Below are 16,213 nucleotides of genomic sequence, written 5' to 3'. Positions count from 1 at the left end.
ACCTTGAGGTTCTGTCCATCAAAGGGCAGGGAGCCGCTGACCAACGTGTACAGGATGACCCCCAGACTCCAGACATCCACCTCCGGCCCGTCGTACTTCTTTCCCTGGAACAGCTCCGGCGCTGCGTACGGCGGAGAGCCGCAGAAAGTATCCAGCTTGTTGCCCAAAGTAAACTCGTTGCTGAAGCCAAAATCAGCTATCTTTATGTTCATGTCTGCGTCTAGCAGCAAGTTCTCCGCCTTTAGATTAAATGAAAAGGAAAAACATTAAATGCTGCCCCTCTTTATAAAACACAATATTTCAGTTTTTTCTTAAACAAACACAAAAAAATTACCACAAATTAATCTAACTTTCAACTTCAAAATTTCTCAATTTTTCTACAACTTTAGCGAATCTGTAAACAGATCTAAATGACCACTGATCATCCTGGCTGTACAATCAAGATCCCTGTGCAGAAATAGAAGAATAAAAGCTATAAAAAACCAAAGTCAGGGGTAGTAGATGAAGGAAGACACTTTTTAAAAGGAAACCATTTTGATTGAAAGGTTTTCCAGCTGTTCCATCAAGCTGCTGGAAGAGTGAGAGAGAGCTGAAGGCTTTCCACTGAAATGTATAAAGAGAAGCTGCCATGTTTGATCCTTTTGAGCTTTAACCAGTCTTAACCAATGATGCAACATCTACAAAGACACAGCTGCTTACAATAAAGTGGCCTCGTTTTTTTGTTTAATTTTTAATGACATTATATAAAGAGCTGCATTTTTCAAGAAACTAGTTTGCCTTCAGCTTAATTTCTCCTTTGTCCATCTTTATAATACACACCCAGGGAAGTATCCAATCAGTGACCATCTTAAGTGACTGAGATCTATTTGTGGCTTTAAGCTCTTTTTGTGCAATTCCAGACAAGGAATCAGGACAAATGTGGTTGAGGAATCTAAACCTGAAGCTACAACCGACGGTCCTGTTATAAATCAGCTAAAGGGTCAGGCCCTCAACTCAGGCTCTGGATGATCAGCTGACAAAAATCAGTCATGACTTAAGGTTCCACATGTAATAAATTACAATAAGTCAGTGAATGACATCCAACTGTAATATCAGACTGCAATCTAATCCTATAGCAGAAAATAGCCACTTATACTCAGAAACAATTATCTCACTCTCAGCAGATTCAGATCGACCAAGTTGTGTTTCTATCTTTCATCGGATTACAGTTGCATGAATCAAAGATTGCTCTGGTCCACAGTCAACAACACCCGCCGTTGCTAATTTATGCTCCCCTGGCAGCAAATGCTTTTACAATACAAACAAATCAAGTTTAATCCAAGTTTTCAAAGAGAAATTATAATCCATAAAAAGCTGTATCTGCAAATCAGAGCAAACTAGACATGAGTCACAAACATCTGAAAGCTGGATCTCTAAACAAAACTAGAGTTTTCAGGTCAACAATTCACCTGAAATACTGTTTGAAAGAGAAATTGGAATGCAGATAAAGGATGACAGACTATGACCATCAAATTACATGTTGGAGACAAAATGTCCAATGAGCATAACGGACTGGATTTGCTTGGCAGTTCATGCAAATCTTTCCTCGATGCAGAAATACAGTCATCAGGAAAATTAGAACACCTTTAATATCCTGTTTTTGTTTAACTTACTGGAATATTTACTACACTGGAAAAACGATCTAGAAATAAGTTAAAATTTTATTTTCATTTATTACCCTTAATTTGAGTAGGTCAATTAGATAGATTGCCAATGGAATGAGTATTTTTACTCTTTTTAATTAAATAATTATATAAAATGCACTTGAAATAAGACAATGCAATTGTGTTTTCTTATCTTAAATGTAAATTGTCTTGTTCCATTGGAAAAATGTCTCCTTTTCCTCCTCAATCCAAGAACAAATTAACTTATTTTACGAAAGATTTTCTTTCCAGTGTAAAATGGCTAAAATTGGATAAAAGTTAATCAGGCACCCATGAGTAGATCATCCTTTCTAACAAAGTTTGCCCTGAATGAGTGAAAGGATCAGGCTTTCAGACAGAAAGCTGTAAGAGTTTAGCATTTTTAAATGGAATTAATTAAGGTTCCAGTATGATCCGAAATCAGCCTTTTTTTTACTGTATGAAGAAAAAACTAGAGGAGGATAAAGTTAAGGATATCAGAGCAAAGTCGCAATAATCGCAGACTGGAAGATGCTAAACTCGATCTACTACCCTTCAGTAACAATAGGACATATAGCACGGCTCTTCCTACAGTTACAATGTAAAAAAGGAAAAAAAAAATTCTTAAAATCAACTTGTTTTGAGCAGGTCAGACTATTTGTCAATTGAATAAGATAATTTACATTGAAAATAAGAAAAAAACTTATCTTAGAGGGGTGTATGTTGTCTGATTTTCTTGTTTCAAGTACAAAAATACTAATTTTATTGCCACATCAGCTCTTTACCTGCTCAAGTCAAAATTAATTGTGAAAAAAAACGTATGATCAGAATGAGAAGAGTGGCAGCCTAGTGGTTAGGGCATTGAGCTTGGGTCCCAGAGGTTCTGAGTTCAAGCCCCACTCCCACAGACTGCCACTCTGGGTCCCTGAGCAAAGATCCTGAACCCCACACTGCACCCTAAGCGCAACACAATGGCAGTCCACTGCTCCCAAAGGAGATGGGTTAAATGCAGAGTTCATTTCATTGCTCTGTACTTGTGACAGTTTAATGACAATAAAAAAATAATTTAAAAAAGCTGCAAGTTTACACAAGTTTATATTTTTATGGGAGGTCTGCAACATTTGGTGTCCAACAAAACCATCCAGAACAGACTAAATCCCACCAGACAGTTTAAAATTGAATTAATTGACATCAATCTAACACAGCTTTTAAGAGAAAAAACAAGACCTGGTCAGCTGGGTTGTTTCTTTTAACTATGACACTGCTGCTTGTATCATCTCTTATTGCTTTTACCTGTACAGAGTCCTTGAGTGTTTTAAAAGGCAATTGAATAAAAAAAAAAAAAAAATGTGTTAAACATCACTGAATCCTCTTTAAACTTTACTAAATCAGATTAGACTTCAGGAAAATGAAGTGTACTGTGCAACATGACAGTGACCAAGAACTAGCTTAGATTATAGATACTGATAAACCAGGTGGGCTTAAAGTCCAGGAATCCATGCAGTGGGTGATTTATTGCTCCCTTTACTCAGACTGACTGCTGGTGGGCGGATGGAAGCTTCTTAAACCAGATGGGATGACAGAAACCGTTAGAGGCTGGGTTATCCTAACTTTATCCACACTTCCTTGATCTTTTGTTAAACTTGAGGAAGATATCCCACAACTGTATTCCCTGTGCATTTAGAGAAGGCAAAGCAGCCTCCTGTTTCATCAGCTGTTCATGGATCACTGATGATGCTCCACAGAGGAGAGGATTCAGCAGAGCACAAATGCTCAGCGTCTTTTGGCTGAATGACATCCACAGATACACCGTTTTAAAACACCAAAGATGAATATTTAAACAAGGGGAGCACAAAGGGAGTGGCACAGCAGCGAAGGACACGTGAGGAAGGCCAGAATCGACTGCATGCGTACAGACCCCCCCCGGCTGAAGCGCAGTGATCCAATTCAGAAACGGGAGTGGGACTGGAGAAGAGCCTTCAGCATGCAGGTTTTTGGTATGAAGGCGTGGTGAGTTTGAGTTATAAAACTGAACACGCAGGAATGACGTCTGCTCACTACACTCTGACCTTTTCTACAAAATGAGTCAGACATAATTAGCCTGCATGGGGGGTGGGGGGCACTATTTTTAAGCTCTACTACTGTTGAAGTGCATTTTCTAATCATTCATCTCTAAGAATTAGTATCCTGCTTTTAAGGAATATATCAATATGATCAGATAGATTTCAACTTTGCATTCAATTCTGTAAAAACTGGCTGGTTTTTTTTATGTGGCCTTTCTGGACTCACCTTCAGGTCTCTGTGAACAATGTGCTTCTGGTGGCAGTACTGCACAGCTGATACAATCTGTAGAGGAGGGAGAGGAGCAGCAATCAGCACAGTGTTGTCATGTTTTCAGACAGAGATAAAGGATGTGGTAGAGAGTGCGATGTGGTCGACGCCAACAGGAAAGATAAAACGCATAGAGGGAGGAGCTTAAGACACAAGAAAGGTGAGAAAATATGTTTTCCTACAGGCAGTAGCTGCTCATCACTGTAAAAGGATTGCAAGCGAACTGTATTCAAGCTGCTTGAACATTTTCATTACTATTAAACTTTAATGGATTGTTCTGTGTTCATAGGCGAAACTGACATAACCGTGCCGAACTGTAAGCAGAGGGAAAATAAACCAACCAGAATTTATAAACATTCAAATCTATCATGTTTGTTAAAGCTCTAAAAAGGCATCCTGAGTCACTGTGCTTTCACTCACACAGCAGGACTTAATGATCAATTCAGATTGATTCAGAAGTATTTTGCTCTGAGGAGGTTGGTTCTTTTTAGTTTTATCAAAAACGGTGCTTTTAAAGGGGCAACATTTTCACTTTTTTGTATCAAACGTATTATTTAAGAACAAGACGTTACTAATGGCAAAAAAAGACTAAGGAAGCAGAAAAGGATGATGTATTTAATGATTTATTGTATCGGTTATGTAATGAAGACAGAAATGATGAAAAGTTATTTTCAACCATGACATTCGCTAAACAAAGTTTGCTGCTCATTTTAATAAAAACCAAGCTGTTACTGAAACAAACAAACATTCTTATTGGCCGCTTGTTTACGATAGCATCTACTTTTTTATTTTTTTCATGCTCTCCATGTGTTTTTATTTAGCACTTACCTGATTTACTATGTAGCACTTTGGGATTTGTATAAATATAAAGTGTATTACAAATCCAATGTATTATTATTACTATTTAAACCACATAGGAAATTTGCCCTTCTTTTGTAAAAAATAACGATCAGATTTGATCAACCTGGGGTGAAAAAGTGGAATTTGGGTGGTATTTTCCTGCCGTGGGAACATGACCTACTTTAACTTATGCCCCATTTACACTAGCCCTCTGAAACCGATCCATGCTGAATTCGGACCGAGCTTGTTTGGACCATGCAGTGCCTGGTTCTTACGACCATTTACACACCACATTAGCACGGTTCATTGACTTCTATCTGCGCTCCAGGATACAACGGCTCTCAAGGCGGGAATTACACAAACAAAAATGGCACCGCCCATAACAGAGGAACTTCCGTGCCTAAATAGCATCGTCTGCCCAAATTTCAACGAGAGCCTCTGTTTTAGCATCATCCCAGGTCGCACAGCACTTTGTTGATGCCATTTATTGTTAAAATGCTGAGAAGAAGATTGTGCCGTGAACAGGTGAAGAGGTCTGAACTGCAAAACTGGACGCGCCGGAAAACCCGCGAAATTAGTCAGCTGACTGTAAATAGGAGATGACGCATAAGAAAAATCAAACTAGACTCTCTTCACACTTCTGTTATGGATGTTCAGTTATCATACAAAAATCCTGGATTGGCTTTTTATCACTGCTCATATTTCCATTGTGATGGAAGCTTGTCTGTATGAAGTAATTATATCTTTCCTTTCCAAATAAAATAAATAAATAATAGATTTGTCTGTGCTCTATGTTATCACAGAATCAAGTCCTACTAATGAACTAGTACAAGATTTAACACGGTACGGTTGCGTCTGCCACGGTCCAGTTCAGTTGCGTTTCATTTACACTCTTGGTTACCGTCCTCGGACCGTTCTTGGCTGGTCTTTAGAAGTTAGTCTCCATTAGATTTCATCTGAGAGGGAAAGTTTAAAAAAAATGTCTGATTAAAAAATAATTAAATAAAGTCTAAATGGATAGTATATATGAAGATATTCATCTTCCTGCTGGTAGGTGAACTTGGTGCCTCAGTCTAAAGTCTCATTTAGCCTCTAGCAGGCCTTAGTCCTAGGAGAGACTCCTCTGTGTCTTTTGAAGAAAATAAGTCCCGTCAAATGATGCTGAATCACCGTTTCTCACAATGAAGAGCAAAACACTTTCTACACAGGCCAGAAAGAGATCTTTGGCTGCATAGACCAACATCTTCTGCATATTTGCCATGTGACACGCATGAATGGTGAAAACCTGATGAGGCTTTTATTTACACGGCCTAACCCTCCCTGACCCATCTGCTTTGTTTACTCCATCGAGTAAACAAAGAAAAATCAGGAATCGGAAAGGTGAAATAACTTTTTTTTTTTTTTTTTCCACATGGGCATTGTCACTTTAATCTTAAATTTAAAATAATTGTTGACTGCAGATGTGTCTAGTAGCTCTCATTGATTCTGCTTGTTAGGCGGGGAGAATGGCGCTAGGCTTTCCGCACCGTGACGTCACTGCTGGAAGATGTCAGGAGTGAGGTGTTACTATATTTGGTCTGGCCGCTCCCAGACTCCGTGATCTCAACGAAAAATATCGTTTTCATTTTTTTTTTACTGATTAACGCTGAATTAATTAAATCACGTCTGGTCGTGATTTAATTAATTCAGTCGACCGGACTTTTCCTTTAACATGCAATAGATTTATTTTTTTTTACTTTGTACCCATTTTTAGTCTTTATAAAACCAGCAAAAGAAAAGCTTGTCAAACTGGTTTTCATGAATGTTTCATTAATGACGTCGCTGGGTTTATTCAGTTAGGCTCTGGGCCAGTTTCTTCTCTTTGTGGAGCCGTGTCTGTTATGGGTAAGAACTGTTTAAACATCTCTGTTCTGCCTGCCGTCCTCTGAGACAGGCTGCAGAACAGGGTGATGTCTGAAGCAGAGTCTAGAGCAGAGGTGTGAAACCAGAACACTGCAGGGGAGGAAAGTTAGATACCTGTCTAAATTTAGCTCTGGCCTCTTTTTCCTTCATTCTCCCGTGTGCAACCAGGTAGTCAAACACCTCACCTGTGAAAACAGACAAAAAACAAAACAAAAAAATCAGAAACTGTTTGATGAAAAGTAGAAAAGGATGGAGATGAAATCAAAGGAATTATGACTGCTAAAGCTGAGGAGATAAAAATAACTTTTTTATGCAGCTGGCATGTGCATGTTTGAGGGCATTTCTTGAGGTTACTGACGTGAGCTAACTGATGCGTCCTCCAAACTGAGCCCCCCCCCCCTGAAGGCACAAAGCTGCTGCAGAGTTCCAGAAGCAGACGCTTCTCCTCTTCACACATCTACACACCCACTGCACCGCAAAATACGACCAAATTTAAATCAGCTGCACCGGTTTGTATGTCTGACGATCAGTAAAGGTCCAAAGGTGAACTACAGAACCTGCCAAGAGGTTCCTTCCTGGATGCTTGAAACATGAATTAAGCCCTCTTCTCGCCCATAGATGACCTGCAGAGGCGATCAGTGTGTGTTTTTGTGCTGGAAAGCTTAATCATCTGTGAGCTCTGACTCAAAGCCAAAGACAGTGAGCTAGCTAACACCAAAATAAAGCAGGCCAGCTGAAAAGATCATCAAGGGGGATTCAAGGAGAGAAAAGTTAGCAAACAAAGGGTGATAACTGGTACCAGTATGCACAAATCTATAAAAATAAAATGAATATGCTGCCATGTAATTTAACATGCAGGATGCAACCTATATTAAATCTTGAACACACTGAACTTTTGGGTCTAAGTTTAAGGATCCAGGGAAAAAACGATTTACAGATACGGCAGGCTGCCTTTTCCTGCCTCACATCTTGAAAATAAAGAATGTGAACAAGTTGTTTGAGAATCAGAAACCATTTTTACAAAGTAACCATATTCTGCAGCTGCCAGTCATTAGGTGAACATGTTGGGACTGAGATTTCTGCTCACACCTTAAAACTAAACCTTGTTGGAGGGTTTTCTTTTGTGAGCAGCTTACTCCAAGGCAAATCACAGATTGTCAATTGGATTGAGGTTTGGCTTTGACTCGGCCACTCCACGCTGTCTGAGCGTTCCTCTTACTCCATGTATGTGTTTGTTCAGCAGTATGCTGCAGGTCATTGCCCTGCAGGAAGGTGAACCTTTGTCCAGGTCTCACCGGCAGACTGACGGCTGTTGGTCATGAATATTTGTCTATTTGTCACTCTCCATTTTCCACTCAGCTAAAACCAGTTTCTGCTTCAGAAAAAAAACTCCCCACAGCATGATGCTGCTGCCACCATGCTTCATGGTGTGGATGGAATTGTTTGGGTGATGGGATGTTTAGGGTTAAAGAGCTCTTCCCTCTTTCATTTGAAGAGCAGTCCAACCTGCCCTGTTATTTCTAACACTAATGTACAGCCTTTTTCCCCATAAAGCTCAACTGTACCTGACTGTAACTGTACCTGTACAGACTATACGGCGATGATTCCCCACCCTGTTCCTCAGGGACCCCTGCCCTGCACGTGTTAGATGCATCTCTGCTCCCACACACCCGATCCAAATGTTTGATCTTCCTCTGCATGCCATCAAGTGCTGCAGAAGCCTGTTTTTCACCCCTTTATTTATGTTAATGGTGTGGCATCAAGGTGAAACCCAAAACAAGTTCATAGCACCACAAATGACAGGCCAGGAACATTTGACTCTTATTCCTGATACTCAGGTCCTGCAATGATTTTAAAATTCTGATCAAAGTTGCCATCTTGTTATGCTTTTGGCACTTATGAATTCCTTCTCAGTCAAATCAAAGATGCTGTTGCACAGCATGAGCTTTCATTGTTGCATTATCAATTGCAGACACTTGAATTAAAACATACTTTAACAATAAAAAGGAAAAGAAATAATGCAAAAATGAAAATCTCTCTTACAGAGAACTCTGAGGTTCTCTGGGTGCAGACTAAATGCTTTGGGCAATATTTATAAAATGACTAAAAAAGGTATGGTGATAAATTATACTTTAACAGTTTGGGAGCACGACACTAAGTTTGTGAACTTTGTGTGAGCGGTGTAGCTTCTCCTTTACATTAAAGACCTCTTGGAGCAAAGCAGGAGCAACAAGAACAGATTTTTTTTTAGGGACAAAGAAAATAAGCAGGAATTTAACCAAAATCATTCGTTTTGCTTCAATCTTGTTTGAAAACCTTTAAAATGCTGAATTCATGTTATCCATCTGTCTGAGAAAATAATGATGAAATGCAGCTCAGTGAGTGGAACAAAGGTCTAAGGCTCTGGAATCAGGAAGGTTTAATACTGAACACATCATGTAAGACATGCAGTTTACTTTAGAGGCAAATCCTGCTGATATGGAAGATATTTCTTTTTATATATTTAATGAAGCAATTTAAGGTTGAAACGCTTATGTAAACATTTAGTCTCACCTCCACTGGCATACTCCATCACAAGGTAAAGTGTCCTCTCAGTTTCAATCACCTCGAACAGCTTGACTACAGACAGAAGGAAAAATAATGAATTCAATCATATTGAGAAACAGGCACAGAATGAGGAAATGAATTCATGAACACGAGCAAGAAGAACACAGAATAAAAAGATGTTGCGCAGGCCGGGTGTGTGGTGATAATGGAAGCATTGCATAGAGGAGGGAAAAAAAAAATCAAACATCAGAAGTAAAAATGTTTTTAATGCTTCTGATAGAAGCCTGTGTAGAAAACGGCTAAGAGTTCTGCTAAATATAGAAAAGGTGGGATATTAAACAAACGGAGATGAGGAGGGAAGGCTTTTTTCATCATAGCCCTGCTCATCCTACCGATGAAATTATGAGGTGAGCAGAAAGGAAATCAATGATTAATCATCATAGAATCTCATTAATGATTAAAAACTATCACTGAGCCAAAGACTCAGAGAGAGAGATTGCTGCTACTCCTATATCGATAGTCTTTCATTTATCTTCTCTTTGCTTTTCCTTTCAACCTTCCTTCCATGTTGGAGGAGATACTCATATCCCCTTAACATGCAAATCCTTTGATTGACCCAGAGGCTTTGCTCTGATCCAGCTGCAGCTGCAGTAACACAGCTGTGCACTATTACTGATTTTTACTGGGTAAAAGAAAAAAAAGACTTGATCATTGGTCACTTCGGCTTGACAAAGATGCCAGATCTGCGCATGCCAGTGACGCTACGCTACATGATTGGCCGTACGTTGCCACATGATGTAAAACATTGTGGTTGTACAGACAACGATAATAACATCATGCGGCATCCGTTTGTCGAGTCAGCAGAATCTGTAGCGTTAGCGTGTCTACTGACCGATGAAGTTTTACAGGATCGGTAACAAAACTGAAACAAATCTGTCTATGGTGAACAAAGTAACTGTTAGGCCATGATTTAAAAAGGGGAGTGCTGGGTAGCACTGTGGCTAGCTGTGCTCAGTAGCTAACAGGTTAGCCTCTTTTAGCTTTGTCAGTTAGCCATATTAGGCTATGCTATTTTTAAATTCGTGTTAAAAACAACCGTTTGTTTTCTACAAGTAGAATAACTGTTTTATTTGTCTAAAATCTCTACTAAAGTCATTTTTTACGATGTCCCATTTGTCGTCCTCTGCTCTCAGATCTTGATAAAAAGAATAAAAATAAGCAGAGACTTTTTTTTATTGGAACCTTGTTAAATGGCAGAGCTCAGTCTTAGCACGCAGTACTTTCCTTCCAGACAATGATTGTTTTCTACTTTCAGCTACTTTAGATCACCAATAAAATGTAAAATAAAAGCAAATATAGGTGATATATAGATATGTTAACACCAAAAGAGGTTTGATCCTTAAGAAACGGGTGCAATAGAGTTTGTCCGAGTGGAGTTGCCATATATTGACGTCATAAGATGGGGCAGGAACCCGAACAGATCTGGTTCTTAAAGCGGCCGTCTGAAAATCCTTCACCTGCCTGCAAAGCACTCTGTGACCGAGTCTGAAGAGTTTAACAGTTTTCACAGAGCTTTTCTCATTTTTATGTGCAAATAACAAGAAAAATATGTTTAAAGGCTCATTAAAAGTCAGTTTTGGTCTAATTTCAGCGTAATTTTGAAAAATTTCAGTATAACCACCGTTTGTGCTGAAATACGCTGGACAGAGCCCTGGGATAGGGAGCTCAGATGTTAGCCAAAAATTGTGTTCTTAGCGTCTTGCAGTGCTGAAAAACGCTGGCAAGAATTCTGATATAAACAAAATATAACTACAAAGGGTTGGAATTTAATTGCATTTAAAATATAATTGCAATTTAACAAAATGTCATTTTTAAATTGCGCAGCCACCCAATCTTAGTAACAATACATTAAAGAGTAAGACACTACATTTCTCTCTCCAGCCTTCCTTTGGGTGTAGTATGTACGCCTAAAGTAGATTTGCTGCCACAAAGAAGGGAAAATAAAGTTGCAACTAGAATGTAGATCCATGCACGCAGGTAGAAGTAGGCGACTTTCCACACGGAGGTCATTGTAAAGTCTAGGAACATAAGCTCTAACTAAGCATTTAAAGTCATGAAAAAAAAATAAAACCTTAGGAGTGAAACATCTACAGGCTGCTGATGAGTCCAAAGAAAATTTTAATAAAAATCTCAATTTTGGTTAAATATAAACTCAATTTAGATCTTTGTCAAGATCATTCAGCCCCAATAAGTAGAAAGGTTTATTAGGATTCAAGTAAAATCTTTGTATTTTATCTTTATCATAAAGGAACCTACAGATTGCATTTGGAGTTTTGTTGACTCAGACATGATTGTTTAGGTGAACCCAGATTTGTATTGACTATGACACAAATAAATATTCCAATAAGGATTTCCTTCAGAGCTAATTATATAGAAATGCTGATTATTATGAATATTTACTGATCTCTGACATAAGATTAAAATCTTATAATCATTTGATGATGATCTTTTCTTTTGTCCAAAAATGGCTAAACTTTGCTTTATGTCACACCCATTTTTCAGTCATTAGAGAAGCTAAAAGCGTGCCCATGGTAACAGGGCTACAGGGGGATTGTTTATTGGGGTTCTTAAATCTTATGTTATCAGATGAGTTAAAGAGTCGTCCAAACAGGTTAAAATCTGCATTAGGCAGTAAAATCTCTCCAGTACAGCTCCAGTCTAATGATGTCTAAACCAGTGACATCTAGACCAGTAAATATTTAGTGCAATCATGTTAACTTGAAAAAATGATGATAATTTCAATTTTCTATAAATGCACACAAACATCTGGATTTCTGGACCATTTCCATGTAATCTTTCAGAGTTTTGTCAGAGATCCACTTACCGATGTTGGGATGATTTAAGATCTTCATTATTCTGACTTCCCTGAAAAGCTGCAAATAACAGAGAAAAATCCAGTTAGACTCCATATTGATGAAACCAGGCCTGGAACAAAAACACCAAAACACTTAGTGGGTATTTTGCTTTTCTGATAAAGTGCTAAACCAGTTTAAATACGGTATACCTTTAACTAGAATCACCAGAAATCTCAATTCAATTAAATTCAGTTTATTTCTATAGCGCCAATTCACAAAACACGTCATCTCAAGGCACTTTACAGTTCAACCAGATCATCCAGTCAAGTTGATTCAAAGTTTTCTATCTAAGGAAAACCAGCTGACTCATTGATTCACTGATTCTAATGCAATTCTTAACATCCCTCACAAATCTGAGAGCCATATAAACCAGATGGTATTCATATTTCCCAAGACGCCAAATAAAACGCAGCTGATTAATCATTTATTCACTGTTAATCTTTTTTAGATTATTAAATTGCCCTTTAATCAGATAAATGTATAAAATCTATAAAAACCTTTAAGGTTTGTGATATTTTATTGAGTGAGCCTGCAGTATTGGATGGGTTAAGCTTTTTAAGCAAATACGTCAACATTCAGGGTAAGTAGTAAAGCAAACGCAGCAAAAAGTGTTTCCCCATTCAGCCATATAGCACTGCAGCATGAATTATTGACCAGCTGTTAACTAAACTAATGCACCGCCATTCCATGAAAATCTAAAAAGGTTTACATTTTTTATGAGGTTCTGCCCACCATGATGTGGTCAGGCGTGCTGATGAACGAACCAGTGCAAAGGAAGCTGGAAGACCCATTGAGGAGGGGAAAAAAAGACCAAAAAAAAAGGTTTTAAATGGATGAACAAAAGGTTTCTGCTTCTTTTGGCTGTCAAACAGGAGATAATAAGTACGCATTTTTGGGGACTTTCAAACAGACGATTGTTTCTTCTAGTAATTTGATGTTTGCAGAGCAGCACCAGGTTGCTGTCAAACTAGGGGTGGAACGGTTTATGAAAACCGTCCGAACCGTTCGGTTCGATTCGCGTGTGTTGCATTAGGTTCATGCGAAATGTTCTTTAAAGAAGATTTTTTTTATCAAATTAAATCAGAAGAAACTAAAACTTTCCTACTTCATTCTGGATAGAGCATTTGACAGACATTTTCGTTTTTAATGTTTTGGTGCAAAATCTTTATATATTTTATTACAATTTTGCTATAATTACTGCTATAAGTCGGCTTCTCTGTCAGCTAATGGCATGTTTTAGAGTCTCTATACTCCAGTTAACGATTAATTGATTACTAAATTAGTTGATTATTTTTTTAATCGTTGAATCACGATTAATCCGATTGTTTTATTTTATTTTAGTTGCCTTTAAAAATTGTGAGGAAGGTAAAAGTCTGACAAGTAAAGCTGATCTAAATACAAAGTACGGACAAAAAGCCAATGTGACAGACTTTCATGTCATGTTTAAGTCCCAAAGCAGACAAGATCTGAAGCTCCACCCCTGAGCAAAGGAAACAGTGTGTTTCCCTGTGATCCAAAGCTGAAATGAATTCTGCATTTAGTTTGGAAACCAAGGTCCCAGAGTTTGAAGGGGATCTGAGTTGCCATGCAGTCAGGTTTCTGCTGGTTTCAGTCTGCTACATTTGATCAAGTCAGAAGTTAGGACAGCTGTTTACAAGGACATTTAGATGCATTCCTGCTTCTCTCTTCCAATAAGCTTCAAGATGCTGCTTTTTATTTTTTTTCCCCCTCACCTGGCCAAGGCACCAAAAGCACTCAAATCTGTTTTATGTCCAGAATAACACGGACAGACTGGCCAGCAAACCTGCCTGTACCCACAGACTGCTGATGGCTTATCATCAAATGGAAGATTAAAGACACCAGAGCTAACAGAGATGAGATACGGCAGCCTGTGCTTTCTGAACACCTCAGCAGAGCTGCAGGCTGATTTCCTTCATGCCACGCAGCACAGATCTATTTTAGATGAAATGTAGGGCTACAAATCACCATTATTTTGCTAATCAATTAATCTGTCGATAATTTTTTCCGATTAATTGATTAATAATCAGAAAGCAAAAGTTTTCTGAAAGATGATTAATTACAGAATTAGCATTGAGTTCTGAGCTTTATATTGTAGTCTTCAAACTTGGAAACCAAGTCCACTGGATTGTTTTATAACCTTTTTGGAATGACTATGACCTGGATGAATGAGAATCTTCACCAGCATAATATTCACCAGCAATGATCTGTTAATTAAAATCTAATCTAATCCCTAATATTATCAAGCACTGAATGAGTTCACAGTGCATACATTCTATGTTTCTGTATGAAAACAGAACATTATATATAGTATTTCAGCAATTCCCCACATTCTGACCCTGAAGAAATCCCAAAGCACTTGGAAATGTGTCTTCTATCTTAGCTATATCATTCAGAGAGTGGTAGAAAGGATGGCAAAAAGTGCTGGCAGGGGGGCTGAGCAACAGGCAGAGGTCTACTGACAGATTCAAACTCACAAATGTTCTGGGATGCCTTCTGTCCAAGTTCTGCCTAAAAGGCTGACAGATGGCGATGAACGGCGGGGGCTGTTTTCATATTCAGTGATGCTTCAAACATCAGGTTGCCTTAAAGTATAAACAAGTCCAATTTCTGGGCAATATGCGATCTGTGATGCATTTTTACCCCAACAGGCTGTAAAGAGTTTGGATCCTGGGGAAAAGGTTGGTTTCTGTCAATAAAATGATTATTCATTTACATGAGAGGGGTCTGGATGCAGACCTGCACTCTCTGGACGCTTCTTTGCAGACCTGCACAATGCGCTCTCCTGCACTGTCAGGACCGGTAGTTTAATCTGGATGTTTCAAGAGGAGCCTTCAAGAATGGCTCACATATGCTTCCAGCTTTTCTTAGAAGACATTTTTTTGCAAGGTGAGTTCACACTTAAATGTTCCTTTTCCCTAATTTTCCCAACTTATAGACCAAGAAAACCATGTTTCATCAAAAAAATAAATAAATTTAACGGCACATCATGCTGTGAAATCTGTTTCGACAATAAAAACACTTCCAAAAAAATAAATTGAGATTTTAAAGTTGTGTCTCCTGTCTACCGTTTTCTCTGGTGTCATGAGAAAAAAAACAGAAGTTATTGGATATTTTGTTCATTTATCTAGGTATTCACGATTTCACTGTGAGAATGAAAAGCTAATTAATTTTTAATCACACAGCCTCCATTGGCAAATCTATGTGGTCCAACAGCAAAGGTAAGAACGTCACAAAGAATACTAAAAGAATAAAGAATATATAATGTAATACTTGCAAACAAGCATAAGAGACGTCTTTATAGAACAACAGCATTAATGTTATTTTGAAATTATCCATACATATATCTCATTAAACACATGAATAGACAAAAACATTTCGAATTTGAAAGACCAAGGAAATTAACACAGAAACGTCAAATATTTCTGGTATACAAGCTTTTACTTTTACTTCACTTTTACTTTGAAAGGTTTTGAATAAACTTACAGATCTGACAACGTAGGAGACCTCACAGTGCAGGTCTGCAACTACAGGTCCCGACAGTGCAGGACGGCAGGTAGACTCATGATTTACATAGAGACACACAGATGTATCTGGGCCTGTTTGACCATTCAGATGCAATAGAACTAAACTTTTAAAAACTTAGTTACAAATAGACTCTTTTTTTTTAGTTTACACCATGAAAGTTGTAAGGAAGCAGCTGTTCCGACCATTGCATTTCCGAATTCTCCCAAGAATAAAGTGAATGTGATTGGTCGTTTATCAAGGGGGCGGGATTGTTGTGGTGGAAGGTTCACAAGCAAGTTTGGTTGTGTCCGGTTTGTCGGAAGCATCTTGCTAACCAGTTAGCAACTTAGTGCTAGCAGGTTACCAATGGGATATTACATTGGTACCAAGTAGCACTAAATTAATGACTTAGAAACGACACTGTCAAGGAATATGGACAGCGGAAACATGCAAGAGGAGGAGAGTTTTGTGTTGGAGGTCATGGATGAGTCT

The 16,213-nt window shown here is 38.4% G+C and overlaps 1 protein-coding gene across 16 annotated transcripts in view; it reads right to left on the bottom strand.

Moving 5' to 3' along the window:
• Positions 1-16,213, bottom strand: part of mark3 (MAP/microtubule affinity-regulating kinase 3) — a 65,044-nt gene that overhangs the window by 27,743 nt on the left and 21,088 nt on the right. For all 16 annotated transcript variants that reach the window (XR_001481603.1, XR_001481600.1, XR_001481602.1 and 13 more), the window contains exons 4-8: positions 12,166-12,214; positions 9,288-9,353; positions 6,849-6,919; positions 3,951-4,007; positions 3-239 (exon numbers count right to left, since the gene is read on the bottom strand). Coding sequence is in view for 12 of the 16 variants with exons in the window: in XM_015387775.1 (XP_015243261.1) it covers positions 3-239; positions 3,951-4,007; positions 6,849-6,919; positions 9,288-9,353; positions 12,166-12,214 (480 nt within the window). In the remaining 4 variants the exon portion in view is untranslated. The remainder of the gene's footprint in view (positions 1-2; positions 240-3,950; positions 4,008-6,848; positions 6,920-9,287; positions 9,354-12,165; positions 12,215-16,213) is intronic.

The sequence above is a fragment of the Cyprinodon variegatus genome, unplaced genomic scaffold (assembly GCF_000732505.1).
Source record: "Cyprinodon variegatus isolate N-32 unplaced genomic scaffold, C_variegatus-1.0 Scaffold403, whole genome shotgun sequence".
NCBI lineage: Eukaryota > Metazoa > Chordata > Actinopteri > Cyprinodontiformes > Cyprinodontidae > Cyprinodon > Cyprinodon variegatus.
This window is presented reverse-complemented; position numbering and strand designations above follow the sequence as displayed.